We start from the raw sequence: 17913 nt of genomic DNA, 5'->3' as shown, positions 1-17913 counted from the left end.
TGGAAATATGCTCCCCACCCCACTCCCATCCCATCCACATCAGGCCACGATCAGCTCTCACCTGGACCACTGCAACTTCCTCCTACCTAATCTGCTTATGATACTCTTACTATGTTTTAACCCCTCCACTCCACACAAACCAGAGAGATCCTTCTAGTCTGATTATATCACTCATTCAACACCTTTCAGTAGTTTCTACCTGCCCTTAGGATGAATTATACACTCCTTGTCACAGCCCACAATGTCCTGCAAGCTTGGCCTAAGTACAGGCTGTTCCCTGTGCCTGGAATAATCTTCCCTCCCTCCCTTTTACCTCCACCTCTGGTGGCCTTCCTCTTCACCTTGCCATCCTTTTTCATCAGGGCTTAAACTTAAATATCACTTCCTCCAGGGAGCTCCCCATGATTCCCTCCCTCAGATTAATGTAGTCAACACTGTTGTGTACTCCTATAGCACCCCACATATTCCCAGGTAGTTTGTCAAGCTAGATAGCAGGTGGTTGTTTAACCATCCAGGTTCCTTCCAGACACTGTAAACTACATAAGGTCAGAAGCCTTTTCATGCCATCACTGTGTCCTGTGATAACAAGAGATGAGGTGGACAGTCAGTTAATATGAGCTTATAGAATGGACGGAGGATTGATGCATGAGACAGATGGAAAAAGTAACACCGTCCCTCTGAAGTCTTCCTGAGTCCTCTGGACAGGGACTTTTCCATCTGTGCTTCATATCGCCTAATGCAAACCCGTACCCAAGCCTTAGTCCTTCCTCAGCTATAAAATGGGGAAAATAACACTGCCTACCTCATGGGGTTATTGATATTCAATGATGGAAGCCATGTGATGGTTTTAAGTCCATGATAATAGGTTGTTAAATTTAAATAAGATAATCCATGTAAAGTGCTTAGAACAAGATCTTGCCCTTGGTAAGTGCTCAAAAAACTTTCATAAGTGTCATAACATTTACCATTTCTTGCTGCCTGTGTCACCTGCCAAAGAGTGAGCTCCTCAGGGGTATGGCTTCGGTCTTACTCATTTTTGGACACACCAGCACTACCGCGTCATAGCGCCCAGCTAGATGTTCTCAGTAAATGTTTACTGAATGAACAAGTGAACAAATGAACGCAGGTCTGCCAGCTGATGATTCAGGGCACAGCATCCCCCTCGTCACTCACAAAACCAGACACACACTAACACAAACTGTCTCTTACACGTTCACACCCACTCACATTCATTCAAAAAACCCCAAAATACCACGGAACAGCCACCCAGTTTCCTAAAGTCAGCTATGTGTAAATGAAGAGTCTTACTGTACCCTCTGCACACCGCCGCAATGGCCAGCACCCCCCTCCCCACCCCTGAAATGACGGGGGCTCTAGGAGTGAGGGGGCTCCCAGTCACAGGAGGGAAAACAAAGCCGGATCTTCAGCCCCCAGCTCTCTTCCACCGCTGCTCATGTCTTTCCCCTTCTGTAAACCTGGGTCCCTGGCCTTGACAGGTGGTTGAGGAAGAGGACAGAAAGCCAGAACCCCAGGGGCCCTTCATCACTCATCTAGTCTTGTCTCTGAACCTAGAAGCCTAGGCCATCGTCCTCCTATCCTAGCGCTAAGCCCAGCAACCTGTAGGAAGAAGGCAGGAGAAAGAGCCCCAAGGCCTAGGGGTGGTGGAAGGGCCTTCTTAGCCTGGAGGTGAAAGAATTATATTAGCCACCATTTACTGGATGCATAACAAAGGTCAGGTACAGAGCCCGGTGCTCACCTACGTTATATCTCATTTCATGCTCACAACAGCCCTTTTTCCAGAGGAGGACACTTGAGGCGCTGCAGGTTAGGCTATCCTAAAATCACCAGCTAGGACTGGCACGCAGATCTCGAATTCTTCAACCGCCGAGCTCCAGAGAATTTGGTGGGGGGGCGGGGTGGGGGAGGTCCGCAGTCATTAAGCTGGGGGACGCCCCCCAAGGCAGCGCCCGCCCTCCCAACCGTCCAGGCCCTCACGTCCGGGCGGAAAAGGGGCGCCCGACTCCGCGGTGGGGGTTCGTGTCCCTCGGGGACCTGGGCGGGGCCGAGGCGGGGCCCGGCGGGAGGCGGGAGGCGGGAGCCGGTGGCCCAGGCTCACAGGCCAAGATGGCTGTTAATTAAAGTGCTGGCACCAGCTCCTCTCTGCAAAGTTTGAAGCCGTTATTTTCCACTCCAGCGAAGCGGGGAGAATCCGGCTGGGCTGACAGAGACGCCACACCGCGCCAGGGAGCGGGCGGTCTTTCGGGGGGCGGGCGGCCAGGCCGCCTCGCCGCGCTGAGCGCGCCCCTCGGACGCGGGGAAAGCGCGGGAGGCGGGTGCTCCCGCCTGGTCCCCGACCTGGGTCGCCCGCCGCACTTTCTCCGCGGGTCCTGGGAGGGCTGAGGGGGTAGGGGTGGGGGTGGGGGCGGCGGCAGACGAGCCCCGGCTGGACAGCAGGGGAGAGACCCGTGTGCGTGCGAACCTGGGGGAGGGGGGTTGTGCAAATCACACGCTAAAGACGGCGCACTTGTCCCTCGGCTCACCAACTCTGTCGCTCTGCGAGAAGTCATACTAGGGGAGATCAAGGTGGGGGTGGGGGGAGGAGGCGGACTGACAGCTGAGGACTGTCTTCCTGAGCCTGGGAGGTCTAGCTGCACAGCCCAGCGTCCCCCTCCTGCCAGACTTACCACCTTCCTCTTTTTGGACAGTGAACAGTACCTAAAGACCCAATCCCTCCGGGGTTGGAAGAGCCTGGAGTCGGGCTGCGGGTTTGAATCCCGATTCCACCACTTATTAGTTGTGTGACTTTGGGCAAATCTCTTAACTTGTCAGAGCCTCAGTTCTCCATCTGTAAAATGAGAATAATGATGGGTTTTACCTCTAGGGATTGGTGTGAAGATTGAGTGTGATCATGTATGTAAAGCATTCAATACAGGGCCCTGCACACAGTAAGCCCAGGACAAATGCTATTTATTGAGGGTTTTTGCTCCTTCTTTGGTGGTGGGGGCCACTCAACCTCACGCTGCCATCAGTGCTTGGAAGGTCCTCTTTCATAGTTGCTCATTTCACATTCTCGTGTCCCTTTCCTCCTCCCAGGGGTGGCAGTAATCAGTCTCAACCTAGGGTAGAGAAAGTCAGAGAATCATGTGGACCGTTTTGACAGGTCAGCAGGGGGAGAGTGTGAGGTGGCAGGGGGCCTCTCGGGAGAAAAGAAAGAGGCTGGAGGGTCATCCTTCAGCAGAAGCCAGAGGCCTTCCAATGGCAGAGCCCTCCCTGGTGGGCTGGATAAAGGAGGGTGAAGGAGGAGCAGTGGAGCAGCACGAGCGAGGCCTCAAATAATGTGACAAATATTTTGATGGAAGCAGACACATTTCCGTTTATGCAACCTAAACACTTTACTGCACTTGAGGAAGAGGATTGCCTCATGCAACCTGACGGGGAGAAGATTTAGGGGGCTGCTGAGGAAGCTAGGGTGGAGGAGGAGCTAAGGGGCTGGAGGAGACCTATCCCCCCTCTTGGAGGCTTAAAAAGGGAGCTACCACTCAGGGATTGTTTGCATTGGTCAGAATGTAGAAATGAGGTGGGGTGCCCACTTTCTTATTTAGGGCTCCCACTTCTCCCTTGTCTGAAAGCAGGGATAAGAGGTGTCATCAAAGGAAAATGGAGGACCCCACACAACCCCCAGGAAAAAGCAGCCTTGTCTGGCCTGGAGCTCGGTGAGGAAGGGGCAGAGGCACGGAGGTATGGGTAGAATATCCTGCCCATCCTGGAGGAAGATGGGTCCGGGGAACAGCCAGCTGGGCGCCAGAAAAGAGGAGGGGCAGCTGCTGTCAGTGCTCGCAGATCTCGCACCCTGACAGGCACACCATCCTCAGATCTCCTGGATGGGTGGTCTGCGAGGCCTGAGTGCAGAATGCCCCCCCCCCACCGTCCCCATCTTCCTTTTGCCTTCCTCTCTTCTTCCCTCTCATCCTCTTCCTTGTCCTTTTTCTGCTCCCCGCTTCATACTCCCCTCAATTGTTCTCTATCCCCGTAGACTGGGGAACCCGCGACCCAGCCTCCACACCCTGCGTGCGGTGGCCCCTGGAGCCTCCCTTCCCGGTTTTCTTCGAAACAAACCCTCGAGGCCTCTCCTCTCTGTCTCCCTCGGCGCTCTCTAGCTCTCCCTGTAGCCCTCTCGTCCACTCGGCTTTCGGCCTCTACTCCCCCATCTCCTGTAGGAGACTGCTGTTTCTCAGACTCTAGTATCCTCCCCATTTCCGAACCTCAGCCTCTAGCTCGCGGAGTCTCCGGGTTCCTCTCTGGGCTCTGGCCTTCATCTCCGCGGCCCCGCCCTCGGCCCCGCCCCCCTGGGTGGGCGGAGCCCTTCCGCCAGCGGTCCAATTAGGTGCCGACCCCGCCCGCAGCCCCACCCCTCGCGGGCGCGGAGCCGCGCGGAGCTGGTGGGGCGGGGCGGGGCGGAGGGGGCGGTGGCCCGAGCGCGAGGAGGCGGGAGGAGCCGGGCAGGACGCGGCTGCCGCCGCTCTCAGCCCGGCCGCGCAGCGGGAGGGAGGCGCGAGGCAGGAGCCGGCGGCTGGGCTCGGCAGCGCATCCAGCGCAGCGCGGCGCTCCGGGCCCGGCCCCATGCCCGCAGACCCGCCGGACCGCCCTTGAGCGCGGGCGTCCTGCCCGCGCCCCCCGCCCGCCGGCACCATTGCCCCGACGGCGCGGCCGGGCGGCCCGGCGCTCCCCAGGCTCCGCGCCGGCCGGAAAACGCTGCTGGCGGCCGCTGCGGGCGTGGTGATGCTGCTGGTGCTGGTGGTGCTCATCCCCGTGCTGGTGAGCTCGGGCGGCCCGGACGGCCACTATGAGATGCTGGGCACCTGCCGCATGGTATGCGACCCCTACCCCGCGCGGGGCCCCGGCGCCGGCGCGCGGCCCGACGGCGGCGACGCCCTGAGCGAGCAGAGCGGCGCGCCCCCGCCTTCCACGCTGGTGCAGGGCCCCCAGGGGAAGCCGGGCCGCACAGGCAAACCGGGGCCCCCCGGACCCCCTGGGGATCCAGGTCCTCCGGGTCCTGTGGGGCCACCCGGGGAGAAGGGTGAGCCGGGCAAGACCGGCCCTCCCGGGCTGCCGGGTGCAGGGGGCAGCGGCGCAATCAGCACGGCCACCTACACCACGGTGCCACGCGTGGCCTTCTACGCCGGCCTCAAGAACCCTCACGAGGGTTACGAGGTGCTCAAGTTCGACGACGTGGTCACTAACCTAGGCAACAACTACGACGCTACCAGCGGCAAGTTTACGTGCAACATTCCCGGCACCTACTTTTTCACCTACCACGTCCTCATGCGAGGCGGCGACGGCACCAGTATGTGGGCGGACCTCTGCAAGAACGGCCAGGTGGGCCCGGCGGGGGCATGGGGCTGGCCTGGGGGCAGGGCACCCAGGGAGCCCGGGGCATAGGGTACCAGCGAGCACAGGTAGAGACCCTACAGCGGCCCCGCTTAGACATCACATGCGGGGATGGTGGGCCTGTTGGCACTAACTCTTCGGTTCCTGGGCACTGGCTGCAAGGCAGACGCCGCTGGGCACCTGCGCGCGGCTTGGAAATGCGGGAGATAAATGCAAATAATCACAGCGCAGGGCTCCCAGGCGCGCGGACTGGTCCTTGGGGGCTTGGCCCTTGGGAAGCGATATCTGAGAGCTGGAATTCTGGTTGATACCAGCGGGCAATTAGGGGAGGGCAATGATGGGCTCTAGGGAAGGCAGCCTCCGCGCCCGCGGGCGTCCAGGCGCACGCTAGGCGCGCAAGCCAAGGAGAGCTGTAGGAGATGTTTTGGGCACAGAGGCAAAGGGAGCCAGGGGCGCGAAGCCTTAGCTGCAATACATCCTCCGCCCTTGAGAAGGGACCACTGCGCCGATCTGACGCCCTTTGCAAAACGCGGGGCTGCCCGGCCGCTTCCCACCGTGTCAGAGCTACAGGCGCAGGAAAGCAACCTCTGGGGGGAAAAGTTTTTCCTCCTGAGGGAGGCAAAGAGGTGGAAACTCCCCCTCCCTTGATCTTGCAGCTGCAGCTCCTGACTCCAGGAGTGTCAGGGGATCCTCTGCGTTCACTTTCCCCATCCCAAAGACCGAAGCTAGCAGGCAGCTAGGTGGGCTCCTTGGTACTGTGAGGGTAGTACATGGTGCTCTTCCTGTAACTGCTGCCCCAGAACCAGCCTCGACCTAATCCTGCCGTAGGGGGACAGTTTTGCCCAGCTCACTCTCCTTTTGATACTCCCTCCCTTTCCAGGGCTCCCAGACCACGATGGCCTAGGGCCACTGGGGGGGGGGGGGGTGAGGCGGAGCATTCCTGTGGAAGGAGACCAGCATGGGTCAGAACTAAAGCTAGGATGGTGGGAGTTGGGAAGAAATTTCCTGCGACTGGGACCCCGGACCCTGTTGGAATCCTTCCCACTGCAGGTAGACCCTGGCTTGGGGGTGGGGGAAAGGACAGGCCTGGAAGTCAGCACAAAGACCACCAGGCACTTGTAAGTCTGCCCCCTCTTCTTTCTCTCCTGCCTGCCTCTTTCTCCTACTCTGTCTCTTGTCCCCGTCTGTCTCCTGTGTCTACCAGTCCTATCTGTCTCTCCTGAGTCTCTGGCCTCTCTCCCCCCAGGCTTAACACCCCTCTTTATTCCTTGAGTGTTTCTCTCTCACTTGGTCTCTATGAGACTTCCCGTGTCTCTCCTCTTTGTCCTTGGTTCCTGACCAAATGGGAGGCCTCAGTATCCAGTGAGAGCTCACTCTGCAGACAGCCCCACGATTTCCCTTATTAATCACCAATAAAGGATGCAGCAATGTCACCTTCATCAATAGAATTTCTTCCTTTCCCAAAGAAAGTTTGGGCTGGCACCGAGCTGAGGTCTAAGGGGGCTGGGGGCCCATTTTGTCTGGATAGGAAGCTGGTCACCAGAGCACCAGTGGGCCCTAGGCCTTGTACCACCTCAGGAGGTTCCAGTGGGGCTCCAGAGATGAGGCACGAGGAGATCCCAAAGGTGATGTCTGCTTGGGCAGGATCACTTGCTTCAGTCACTGGGAGGTGAAACCATCTCAAAGCCTCTTCCCCCTTCAGTAGGGGCAAGGCACTGGCACAACCTGACAAGGAGGTACTCACTGGCGGTGGGACCACAGGCTAGTAGAAAATAGGAGGTGGCTTTAACTAGGGGATTCACAGATCCAGCATTTTAACAGTTACTCAGACCATGCCCCCCCGACTAAAAACTGGGGCCTACACCCCTCTCCCGTACGTTCTTTGTGACTTGTCCTTCCAGATTGCTCAAAAGACTCGTTAAGTCTCACTAGTCATCCCACGTACTCACTTCGAGCCCCGACTAAGAGGCAGGTGTGGAGCTAGGTAGCAGGGGTTTGATCCACTTGCCCTACAGGACCTCATGGTCTGTGCAGGAGAGATAATAGTAACCACCCAATAACACACCCCAGCGATTGGTGTGTTAGAGGGGGATTGGGGGCCCAGCTGGCAACTCCCATCCCTAAATGTGTTAACTGGAGGGAATGATTCACTGGTGCCTGCCCCCACTCAGACCAACCTGGTCAGGGGAGAGGATGGCAAAACTGGGCTGGTCCCCAAGGTGAGGAGACATGGCTAGGGAGGAAATAAAAAGGTCAAGTGCAGGGAAAGGCTGGCTCAGAGGTAGAAGAGGACATTCAAATGAGCAGAGACAAAACGATGGCTCTGGGCAATGGACGGGAACAGAACAGAGGGGCTTCTGCCTCCCATGGCTGCAAGACCTGGGGCACTGCTGGGCTCTGTGCTTTTCCTTTCTGGCTTCCTGCCTGAAGAAATGCTTCCAGAATTTCCTCAGGAAGGCAAGACTGAAATTGGTCCTTGGCCTTTCCCTCGGCAAGATAGGGAGGGGAGAGGTCACTGAAGCGCCGAGTCCCCCACTCTGTCCTTGCCTGAGGCCCACCAGCACCTCTCCCCAAGGGGAGCCTTGAGTCACCACTGTGTAGCCTGAGGACACCAAGGCCTGGTCTTTAGGACATGGGGATCTGAGGAGCCCGAGGGAGGGGCTGTAAGTTAGGAGTGGTGCCCTGAGTGAGGTAAGCTCCTTGCAGCTGCCTCAAAGATCCACAGTTCGGATGTCAGGGAAGACATGAAATTAATACACTGGGCCAGGAGAGAGGGGGCTGTGTGGGGATGGACCAGGGTCTATGGCCAGGGTGCCACTTGTCCAGGGCAGGGACTTTGGGGAGGTGAATATCACAAACGGGGAAGGGCTTGGACAACAGAACCTGAGTGAGGTGAGAGATGGGGTAGTAGATAAATTGAGGACTCCAGCATAAAGGCCTCACTGGAGCTCAGCCTGATGCCTGACAGTGGGAGAGGGGCTCCCCACTGTCCTTTTCTAGCGAGCCCTGAATGCTTTTCACAGCACAGAGCACAGTGCCTAACTCAGCAGGGACCCAGGAAATATGTGAAAGCACAAGTGTCCCCTGTGGGCCAGGCTGGTTGCCTGTGGGAGCCACTCCTGTACATCCAACACCCCAGCACTGATCCGGGGGCAGGAGCTTGTTTCTTGGGTTCTCCCCACTCCTCCCTCCAGGGCCCTGGTCAGACCACTGCCTCAGTTTCCCTTCCCCTGGCAGCCCTTGAGGAGGTGATTCTACAGCGCCCCCTCGTGACAAGTCCCAGACTTGCTTTCCTCCTTCCATGGCAGCCTCAATTCCCCAAATTTCCCCATGGCCTCCAGGAGAAGCTGGATGCCTCAACTGTTTCCTGTCTCAGGCAGAGAATCAGGACCCCTGGGTTCCATTCCTGGATCCCCCCACTATCTAAGGATGGAAGGGCATCAATTTTTCCTGCCTCCGTGGATAATTAGGATAATCACAGCAACAATCATGGTGATGAATAAATAATAAACATAAGCATAACAGTTCTGATGCCTGTCACATCACCAGGAGATTCCTGATGACAGATGACTGTGTTCTAATGGATTTGGCTATTAAGAAGCACACTGTTTTAATGAGTTAAGGCTCAATTAATCTGGGTAATAAAAATAATTGTTATTAGTAGTAATTTATTAGCAAAGATAATGAAATGCATACGTAATAATAAATACTACGAGGATTAGGGCCCAGGGAACAATATAGAAGTTGGCTGCTTTCTTTGAGCGCTTTCCTAGTAACACAAAGCCCCATCAAGATTAAAAATTTTTCCCCCACCATCTGAAGGCTTTTATAAAGGTGGCAGTGGTGAGGCGGGATCTTCTCATCCTTTTTCTGAACAGAGAAATTGAGCTTTTTGAAAGACAGCATCTTCCCCTCATTTGCTTTTCCCCACCTTTAGCTGAACTGTGAGTTTTCCCAGCTAAGTGTCCCCAAACGGTTCTTGCCCCTGGTCGGGGGAAGAAGAGATTGAGGGGAGAGAAGGGGCTGGAAGGATCTGGGCTTTAAATGGCAGCCAGCATGCAAATACGTTGGGTGCCCCCGTTGTAGCATTGCTGCTGACTCAGCAGCTTCGGCACAGCTGACCTGCAGTTCTGTCTCCTGCCCAGGAAGGAGAATGGGCCCTTCCCCTAATTTGGTTTGGTCCAGCCCAGACTGTTAGCCCTTGGGAGAGCTGCCTTCAGGGAAGGGGCCGGTCGGAGAGGGGCTGTTGAAAAGCCTGACTGAGAGAACCCCACTCAATGCAGCCTCCCCCCAACACAAGCCTGCACCTTGGAGATGTCCCCTGTCTTCCCATTCTCCACCCAGGCTATCCTGGAAAGGCCCCAGATCCTATGGCTCAGGCCCTGTGTTGACTCAGTTGGAGAGGAATGCCTGGAGGGAATTTGTTCACCATCACTCACCCTCAGTATCTAATGATTATAGTCGGAGACCCCAGAAGTGACCAGCAGACTTCACACACAAATGTTGGTGCCCTCTTGCTTCATTGAACTGCCTGTCCCTCCCCTCACCCATCCAAACAAGGACTGGAAGGGATAGCAGATCAGACTGAGGATCACACAAAGATGGAAAGCCTGGATTCCCTCCCTCCACCCACTTCCTTTCTACCACTCTGTGGTGAGACAGGAGGAGACCAAGGTCCTCTGTGGGTGGGATAATAGTCACAGGTATAGCTATAGCTCTTTGGAGGCCAGGATGCAGGCTCAATCTGAGCCTTGGGAGGGGAAATAATTACCAGACCTTCCATCTCACTGCTCCAGTATGAAAGACCCCAGAACGAACTACAGACAAGGAGTTGAAATATTGGGTTCTGGTACTAGGGTGGTTGCTTAGTAGCCAGCTGGCATTAGTCTAGCCACCTGACCTATGGGGCCAAGGTGTCCATCCCTGTGTCCATCCACTGACATAAGAACAGGTGGGTGTGGCTGAAAGGTAAGGCATTATTGTTACAATTAAAGCAGAGAGGAAGGGATAAGGAGAGAAGGGATGGCCCTCCATCCCCTGGTGTTCCAGAGAATTCCTCTCTGCAAGGAGGGAGTTCCAGGCTGGGCCATCCCTGAAGGCATTGTTGACGTCCTCTGCAGGCCAGACGGTAAGACCTAGAGGAGTTAAGGAGGCCAACTCCACCTTAATTCCTAATTCAGACCCAGATTACACCTGCCCTAGAAATCCAGGGATCCTCTATAACCCATTCCCAAAACAAACACTTATGATTGGAAGGGGTGGGGGATGACGCGAGAGAAGCAGGCAGAGTTGAAGGCAGGTTTTTAGGGCCTCCAGATCCTACCCACGTGGCTGCCTTACCTCTGACAGTCCCCCTCCCTCCCCGACCCTACTTCTCTCCCTCCTCCCCCCTACCCTCTCACACACACCATCCCTACTCTCCCCACCCCCTTATTCCCACCCCCACCCCCACCCCCGCAGGTGCGCGCCAGCGCCATAGCCCAGGACGCAGACCAGAACTATGACTACGCCAGCAACAGCGTGATCCTGCATCTGGACGCGGGGGATGAGGTCTTCATCAAACTCGACGGAGGCAAAGCGCACGGCGGCAACAGCAACAAATACAGCACATTTTCCGGCTTCATCATCTACTCCGACTGAGCTCCCCGCGTCCCCCTCCGTCCCCTACCCAGCTCCCCCCCACCCCCGGGGCCCCCCTCCCGGCGGGCTGAGGAAGACCCAACCCCTCGCTGCCCCAGCCCTGGCTGCCGGCCCTCCCTGGCTATGACGCCCCCGGCCCGCCCTCATCACCACCCGGGCCGCCGGCTAGGCTCTCCTTGCCGGTTCGCCCTCGCCGCAGAGCCGGGTCCAGAGCGCACCGTCGCGGTTCCCGGGAGGCGCTGTCGACCGCCCCCGCCCTGGCCCGCGCTGTATATTTGTACAATAGGACTGTTTATTACCCACCCAGCTCGTCAGCCCGCCCCAGACTGGGGACAGGTCTTGGCGGGGTCCCTTCCTGTGCTCGGATGCGCTGCCCTCCCGCTCCGGGGTAGCGCCTCCTGGGAGAGGGGTGGGTTGGGGCTGGATAGCGTCCCAGCACCTGCTAAAGCCCCAGCCCGGCTGCGCCCCGTCTGACCAAAGCTCTAATAAAAACACTTCCATCCCACTGGCTTTGGGTCTGTGCCCTAGAGAGGAGCTGCAGGAGGGGACCATGAACCCTGCCTTCTTCCAGAAAGGGAAGAGGTCTGCTGGAAGTTTCCCATGGATCTGGGGGCAGCCAGGTCCCAGAATCACAGCTGCTCTGGGAGGAGGTGGGCCAAGGGGCCCAATGCTCACCACAGCCCAAGCGTGCCTGGGCAGCAGAAACAGGAAGCAGCCCAGTTACATCATCCTCTTCCATGGTGGAAAAGTTCCATTTGTTTGACCTGGAAAGTGGCATCAGCAAGGTTTAAACTGGGACACCTGGGCTCTCAGTCTGGTACCACTGTGTGTGATCTTGGGCAAGTGACTCCTCTGAGTTCTGGGTTAGTGACAGCAATGACAGGAACACACTTTGCACTAAAAACTGGTTGACCTTGGCCCAAGCACTTCACCTCGGGGCCTCAGTTTCCTCACCTATAAAATGTAGGTGACAAGACTTACCTCATAAACATAGCGTTTATTATTTATACATCGCTGAAAGTTTGCACAACACTTCCAGGTATGGCACCTCACTCAAGCCTCCAAGGAGCCCTGAGAGGTTGGGTGACTAGATTTTGTTCTTCTTCCGGGGAGGTTAAATATCTTGCTGAATATGACGTGGTCGCTCAGTTCTGTGATTGCACTTGAATCCAAGAAGCCCTGCTCCTTGGAGACAACACGTTGAGTCTCCTGGCTCTGTCTGCCTCCCTTACCTCCTGTGACCATGTGACCATGACAGTCGTAGTTAGGGCATTCCTAAATAACCATAGCTAATATTTAGAGAGCACCCACTCTGTGTCAGACCATCACGTAAGAACCTTATATATACTATCTCTTAGATCTGTGTGGGGAGGGGGTAGACTGGCAGGAAACGCTCACATGCCTTTGGCCTGTGTGCTGTTCTTTTATCCATCTCAGATGAGGAAACTGAGGTTCAAAGAGGTTCAGTAACTTGCCAGGGTCACAGAGCTAGGAAAAGCCAAATGCCAGGATTGGAACCAAGGACTACGCTCTCGGCTGGTGCACCATATTTCATAAAGATCTGGTGTCTCCAAAGCAGAACCGAGGAAGAATGGCTCTGAGGCAGCTCCGTCCTCGCTGTGCCCAGCCTTTCCACTCCCACCCCTGCCCTGCAGAGGCTTCATGTACTTACAAGCATCTGCACTGGGCAGCAGCCATGGGGCGAGCCTCTTGGAGAACCCCGAGGCTCTACATTGAGGAAAAGTCCCATCTGGCCTCCCCACCCCCAGCTGGCTCAGCTGGAGAGACAGGAAGGAGGGGTGGCCTCCGTCCCAGTCAAGCCCCATGTATGGACCCTTGTCATGGCTGGCAGCCTTGAATGACTTTCTTTATCCTCCCTTCTCTCCCCTACTTCCCCCTACTGCCAGCTGTGGCCATTTAATAAAATTAGCTTAATGCTTGTTCCTTCCCTGTGGGGTCTGGAGATTGAAATCCGCGGGTCCCCACAAACCCAATAAAACCCCTGGCAGGTCTGGCTGGAATGAGAGTTTCCTCGGGAAGAGTGATTAGATTAGAAGGTGCTTCCCCCTGCCCCCAGTGCCACCCACAGGCCCCTGTGATTCTTTAATGGCCACACTGGCCCAGGGGTACCCAGCCACATACCTGGGCGGCTCCCCACCCCTCCCCAGAGGCCACAGGGACTGGGCTGGGACCTCTGCTACAAAAAGCATGTTAATCATTTCTGTAGGAGTGCCCGGCTGGCTTGTTTGCTTTTATTTCTGGTGACTGGACAAGCCTTGTGTCGCTTTGAGAGATGGGCCTAATGTCTCCATTTTGCACATGAGGAAATCATAGTCTGAAGAAAACCCGTGACTTGCCCATGGTCACGCAGCAAGCATGTGGCATAACTGAGATGGACTGAAGCCAAAGACCTTTTCTTCCTTTGCGGGGCACCAAGGGTATCCTGCAGTCACTCAGGCAGCATTCCAGCAGCAGGGGAAACTGTCGGGAAAGTGTCTCCCCATCAGACAGGGAATCCCCAAGGGCAAAGTCTGGGGGTTTTTTTCCTCTTCAGACTTGGGATACCTGAGGGCAAGGACTGTGTCTCCACCATTAGAATGGGAAGCTTCCTGAAGGCAAGTTCTCTGTCTCCTCCATCAGACTGGGGGTCCTCAAAGACAGTGTTATGAGCAAGTTGAGGGTAAGGTGTGTATCTCCAGGATTGGGGGACTTCCTAAACACAGAGATTGTGGCTTTCCTCGCAGTGGCTCTGAGGGTAGGCACCGCTTTTTCTATTGAACCAGGGCTTTCTAAGACCAACCCTTGGGACTGGGGGTTCCCTGAGGGACCGACTCTATCTCTTCAACTTGGGGATCCCCGAGAGCAGGAGCTATACCTCCCCTCAGACTGGGGGCTCCCTGAAAGCAGGGCATGTGTCTCTCCTCCTCAGTCAAGGGCTTTCTGGTACAAGAACATTCCAGGGGGACAGGGCTGGCTGGGTGATACAAAGGAGACTGGACACGCAGAATGGCGGTCCCACTCTGGAGGAAGGAAGGAAGAAAGCTCTCCAGGCTGCCTCCCCTTTAGAAAGATGTGTGATTAATTAACGAATAATGTCCCTGCCAGGGGGTGTCAGGATGGAGGTGCCCCTGGAGCTCACCCACACAAGGAAAGGTAGGCCATCCTGTGCCCAGGCAGCTGCCAGCCCTAGGGGCTGGGGCTGCCCTGCTTTCTGGGGTCATGGGGACCAGAGGGGACAGCAGGAGCCCACCGCTGGGGACTGTCCTAATTGGATGACTTTGCAGGACAGCCAGGCAGGTGCACTCAGCCCTCCGCTTCAGCTTGCTACAAACACATCTGCCATGGTGAGGTCTAGGGGTTAATTGCCTCCCGCCTCACTCCTGGTAACCGATATTTCATTTACTGCTCGGAGGGGGAGCTGCCTAGAGAATCAATCCCGGACAAGCATCCAGGAGACAGGGGAGCTGCGGAGGCACGGGAGCTGTTTCCCAGAGGATCTCTGAACACCAGAGGAGGAGGCAGGAGGCAAAGACCCGGAGAAGGCGGCCGATTGCTCTAGGCTATTTGGGGGGGGGGCTCACCTGCGTGCTGCCCACCCTTATAGGACCCCCAAGGGCTAAGAGAAGATCTCAGGGGTACAAAGGTTGCACTACTCCAGCTAGCTGTGCTGTTTCCCCTGCCCTGCTTTCTTCCGCATTTATTTATCTGAGTGCCCCCATAAGCTGTAGCAGGTTAGATGCTGTTAATAAGGTTATTTTCACAAGCAATGAAGGTATATTTGAAAAGCGGAACTGGAGGTGTGAGCTCCTCGCCCCCTTCCAGGTAACAAACCTCAAAATCCTACAAATGAGGTGATAATAAAGTGGAAGTGAGGAGTCTACACATGTTTGGAACTGGAAGGGGGTGGCAGGGTTACTGAGAGGGGGCAGCTGGGGGCCGGAGGGAAAACGGGGGGGGCTACCCCCATGCTTTCAACATGTTCCCCCTTAGTTCCACCCACCCAAACTGAGAATCAAAACCACAGAGTGGGTAATTCCTATTACACAGCTGGAAAAACTGAGACCCCGAGAGAAAGCCAAGATTGCTCAGGTTGGCTCAGGACAGAAATAGAACCAGAGACAGCGGCAAGTGGAAACACAAGGTTTGGGTTCAAGTCCTGGCCATGCTCAGTGTTTCAGGAAAAGACACTTGACCTCTCGGAGTCTCGGTTTCTTCATCTATAAAATGGGGCTGATAAAAATATCTACTTGAAGGGCTGCTGTGAGGTAGTGGGTGAGAACCCGTTTTGTAAGTTATAAAGCAAAATGCAAATGCACGATTATTATTACAACCCAAGTCTCCTGAGCCCTGTGATTTTTTTTTTCTGAGCCCCATGATTTAAACCACTTTCGGTTGTACTTCAGTGCCTGGGATGGTGGTGGTGATCATCAAAGAAGATGAAGACTCTTGGGTTGTTCTCCCACCCTGATAATCCCAAAGTGAATATAGGGTAGGGGTTGGTTTGGGGTACACAAAGTGTGGAGCTAAGTGTTGAAAATGGGTGCCCTGAGTCCTCCCACGTCCAGTGTGGACTCCCCCACCCTTCTGTTCTATGGTCTCCAATATGGAGTGAGAGAAGGGATGCCCCAAGTCTGTGGTCCACCTGTCCCTACTTGCTCTGCTTGTTCAACATTACTGAACATCTTCAATGGGCCAGGCCCTAGCTTGGTGTGGGCTCCAGAGATGCATAAGAAACCATCCGGAGGGGCCACCTGGGTGGCTTGGTCGGTTAAGTGTCTGACATTGGCTCAGGTCATTATTTCACGGTTCATGAGTTTGAGCATCTCTGCTGTCAGCTCAGAGCTCACTTTGGATCCTCTGTCTCCCTCTCTCTCTGCTCCTCCCCCACTTGAGCACTCTCTCTGTGTTTCAAAAATAAATAAATATTTTTTTAAAAGGTTAAAAGAAACATGTTTAAAAAAAAACATCCAGAGCTTCAAGATACCCACAGGGGTCATACAGAGACATCCAGGACATAGTGCTATTGGAGGGGGCGGGGGGAGGCTTCCCAAACTGTCAGGAGGAGTTACTCTCAGGGAGCTGGACTAAATGGAGGCTTACAGTTTTACTTACATAATGTTTGGAAAGGTTTTACAAGGTCTCCCCCTTTGAAATTTGAGCTCCCCCACCCGCCCCTAGGATTTGTTGCTGAAGCTGCCTTCTTGGGGATGGGGTTGGTGTGGGTAGAACCCAGGGAACCGAGGGTTTTCTCTTCTCTTGTCCAAGGGCTTGGGAAATAATGGAGCTGGGTGAACAACATATACCCTCATCTCTGTATCAACACCCAAGTCATAAGAACACCTATGTACTATTCTAAGAATTTCAAATGCATTCATTTATTTAAACCTTACAATGATCCCACAAGATAGTTACTACGAACACACCCATTTTTTGCATGAGAAAACTGAGGCACAGAAAGGTGAATTAATTCACCCAAGATCATATGGCTTACCCTTTCTGGGAGCAGCCCTCTTGCCTGGCCATTCTCGGGAGCAGGAGAGGGGTTGAATCTCACTCCCTCCCAGCCAGAACAGTCTCCCCAACCAGGTCACCTGGCACGCCTTCCCACAATGCTTGCTGCCCGGCCAGCTTGCACAGGGGCAGGGATCCTGCCTTTCCCCAGATGGTGAAGGGTAAATTTGAGGGTTCCTTCCCAGGTGCCCAGGGCACAGGCCCCTTTGCTCCCTGAGTGAGGACCCCAGCGTGGATCAGGACAACTGCATAGGGCCAGGTAAGTACCAGACCTCTCCAGCCCGCCCAGAGCCAAGGATGGGTCCACTACACCCTGGGCTATTTCCACTTACACCTGTTCATTATTCAAAGCCCAGGTCCATTGCCTGCTCTTCCATGAAGGCTTCCTGAACTTCCCCAGCAGTCACCTGCAGGTCTCCAAGGCCACACCGAGAGCATCTTCCACATAACAATGGCTGACTCAGTACATAACACTGTGCCTGCCACATAATAACCACTCTACCATAATAGCAGCTATGCAAACATCTGTCACTCTCCTAAACTTCCACCTCCTGCTGGTGGGTGCTGTGATGTACTGCCTAGGTCTCCTTCAGGACCAAAAGATCTATTCCCCAGCTGCTGAGAGTGCTGCCGGCAGGTGGCTCTGGGCTAGCTGCCCCCTTCAGGGATGGCCTCTGCTGATGGGGGGTGCCTTGCCCAAGGTCCTGCCCACTTCTTAGGGCAGCCTGTTTCCAATGATAGATTAGCATGAGGGTTTAAAGTCCTGGTCCCCTAGCAGGGCTTTTACACTCAGGACAATTCTGAAGACTCTTCCACGCGTGTTCATTCCAAGAGCACATCCCAGTAAACTTCCTGCACACTGATCTCCACCTCAGAGTCTGCCCCATGGAGTACACAACCTGCGACACCTACCCCAGATCTCATCCATTCACTAATTCCTTCAGCCAATTTTATTGAGTACCCATGATGTGACAGGCCTGGTAGCAAAGGCAGGAGATGGAATGTGAAACTAACTATCCGATGGGTGATCACATCTCCTACCTCCTGGAGAAGGCAGAAGTCAAGAGGGTGACTCTACCAACCTCTACCATAAAATCCACAAACTTCCCTGCATCTGGGCCCCTCCTCTCTTACTTCTTTTTGCCTCCATGGAAGAGCTGTCCCCCCTTCCAGGGCCCAACCTGTCACTGTGTTCTGTATCCAAGGCCCTCCCACCAGTGTACCAAATCTGTCCTTGTTTGTCCAAGACTGTTCTGGTCTTCAAACTTGAAGTTCTATATCCTGTTAAACCCCTCAGTCCCAGGTGGGCTAACTGGAGTGGTTGATCAGTATATCTTCCATGTTCGCTGGGGACCTCACCTAATTGATAATCAC

General features: G+C 55.2%; 1 protein-coding gene and 1 long non-coding RNA gene across 3 annotated transcripts; one reads left to right on the top strand and one right to left on the bottom strand.

Moving 5' to 3' along the window:
* Nucleotides 1–2950: 2950 nt before the first annotated feature.
* LOC124522071 (uncharacterized) lies at nt 2951–4315 on the bottom strand. Of its 2 annotated transcripts, none has more exons than XR_006964669.1 (2): nt 4263–4315; nt 2951–3116 (listed from the first exon to the last, which is right to left on the bottom strand). It is a non-coding gene; the product is annotated as an uncharacterized LOC124522071 (long non-coding RNA). The 2 variants fall into 2 exon arrangements; XR_006964668.1 differs by lacking the exon at nt 4263–4315 and adding an exon at nt 4117–4249.
* A 200-nt stretch (nt 4316–4515) lies between these two features.
* On the top strand, nt 4516–11533 carry C1QL1 (complement C1q like 1). The gene is made up of 2 exons (XM_047093560.1): nt 4516–5376; nt 10849–11533. The coding sequence occupies exons 1-2, from the start codon at nt 4780–4782 to the stop codon at nt 11026–11028; spliced, it is 777 nt and encodes a 258-aa protein (XP_046949516.1). The 5' UTR covers nt 4516–4779; the 3' UTR covers nt 11029–11533.
* The last annotated feature ends 6380 nt before the right edge of the window (nt 11534–17913 follow it).

The sequence above is a fragment of the Lynx rufus genome, unplaced genomic scaffold (assembly GCF_022079265.1).
Source record: "Lynx rufus isolate CCGP_SWC_20201006 ecotype Redwood Valley unplaced genomic scaffold, mLynRuf1.p SCAF_34, whole genome shotgun sequence".
Classification (NCBI taxonomy): Eukaryota; Metazoa; Chordata; class Mammalia; order Carnivora; family Felidae; genus Lynx; species Lynx rufus.
The sequence above is the reverse complement of the archived record's forward strand: the minus strand, read 5'-3'. Positions and strand labels throughout refer to the sequence as shown.

Bases quoted from the DNA above. Each gene is read 5' to 3' on its own strand.
- C1QL1 (XM_047093560.1), top strand. From the start codon at position 4,780: ATGCTGCTGGTGCTGGTGGTGCTCATCCCCGTGCTGGTGAGCTCGGGC. The intron at 5,377-10,848 runs GTGGGCCCGGCG...CCACCCCCGCAG, and splicing joins ACCTCTGCAAGAACGGCCAG to GTGCGCGCCAGCGCCATAGC.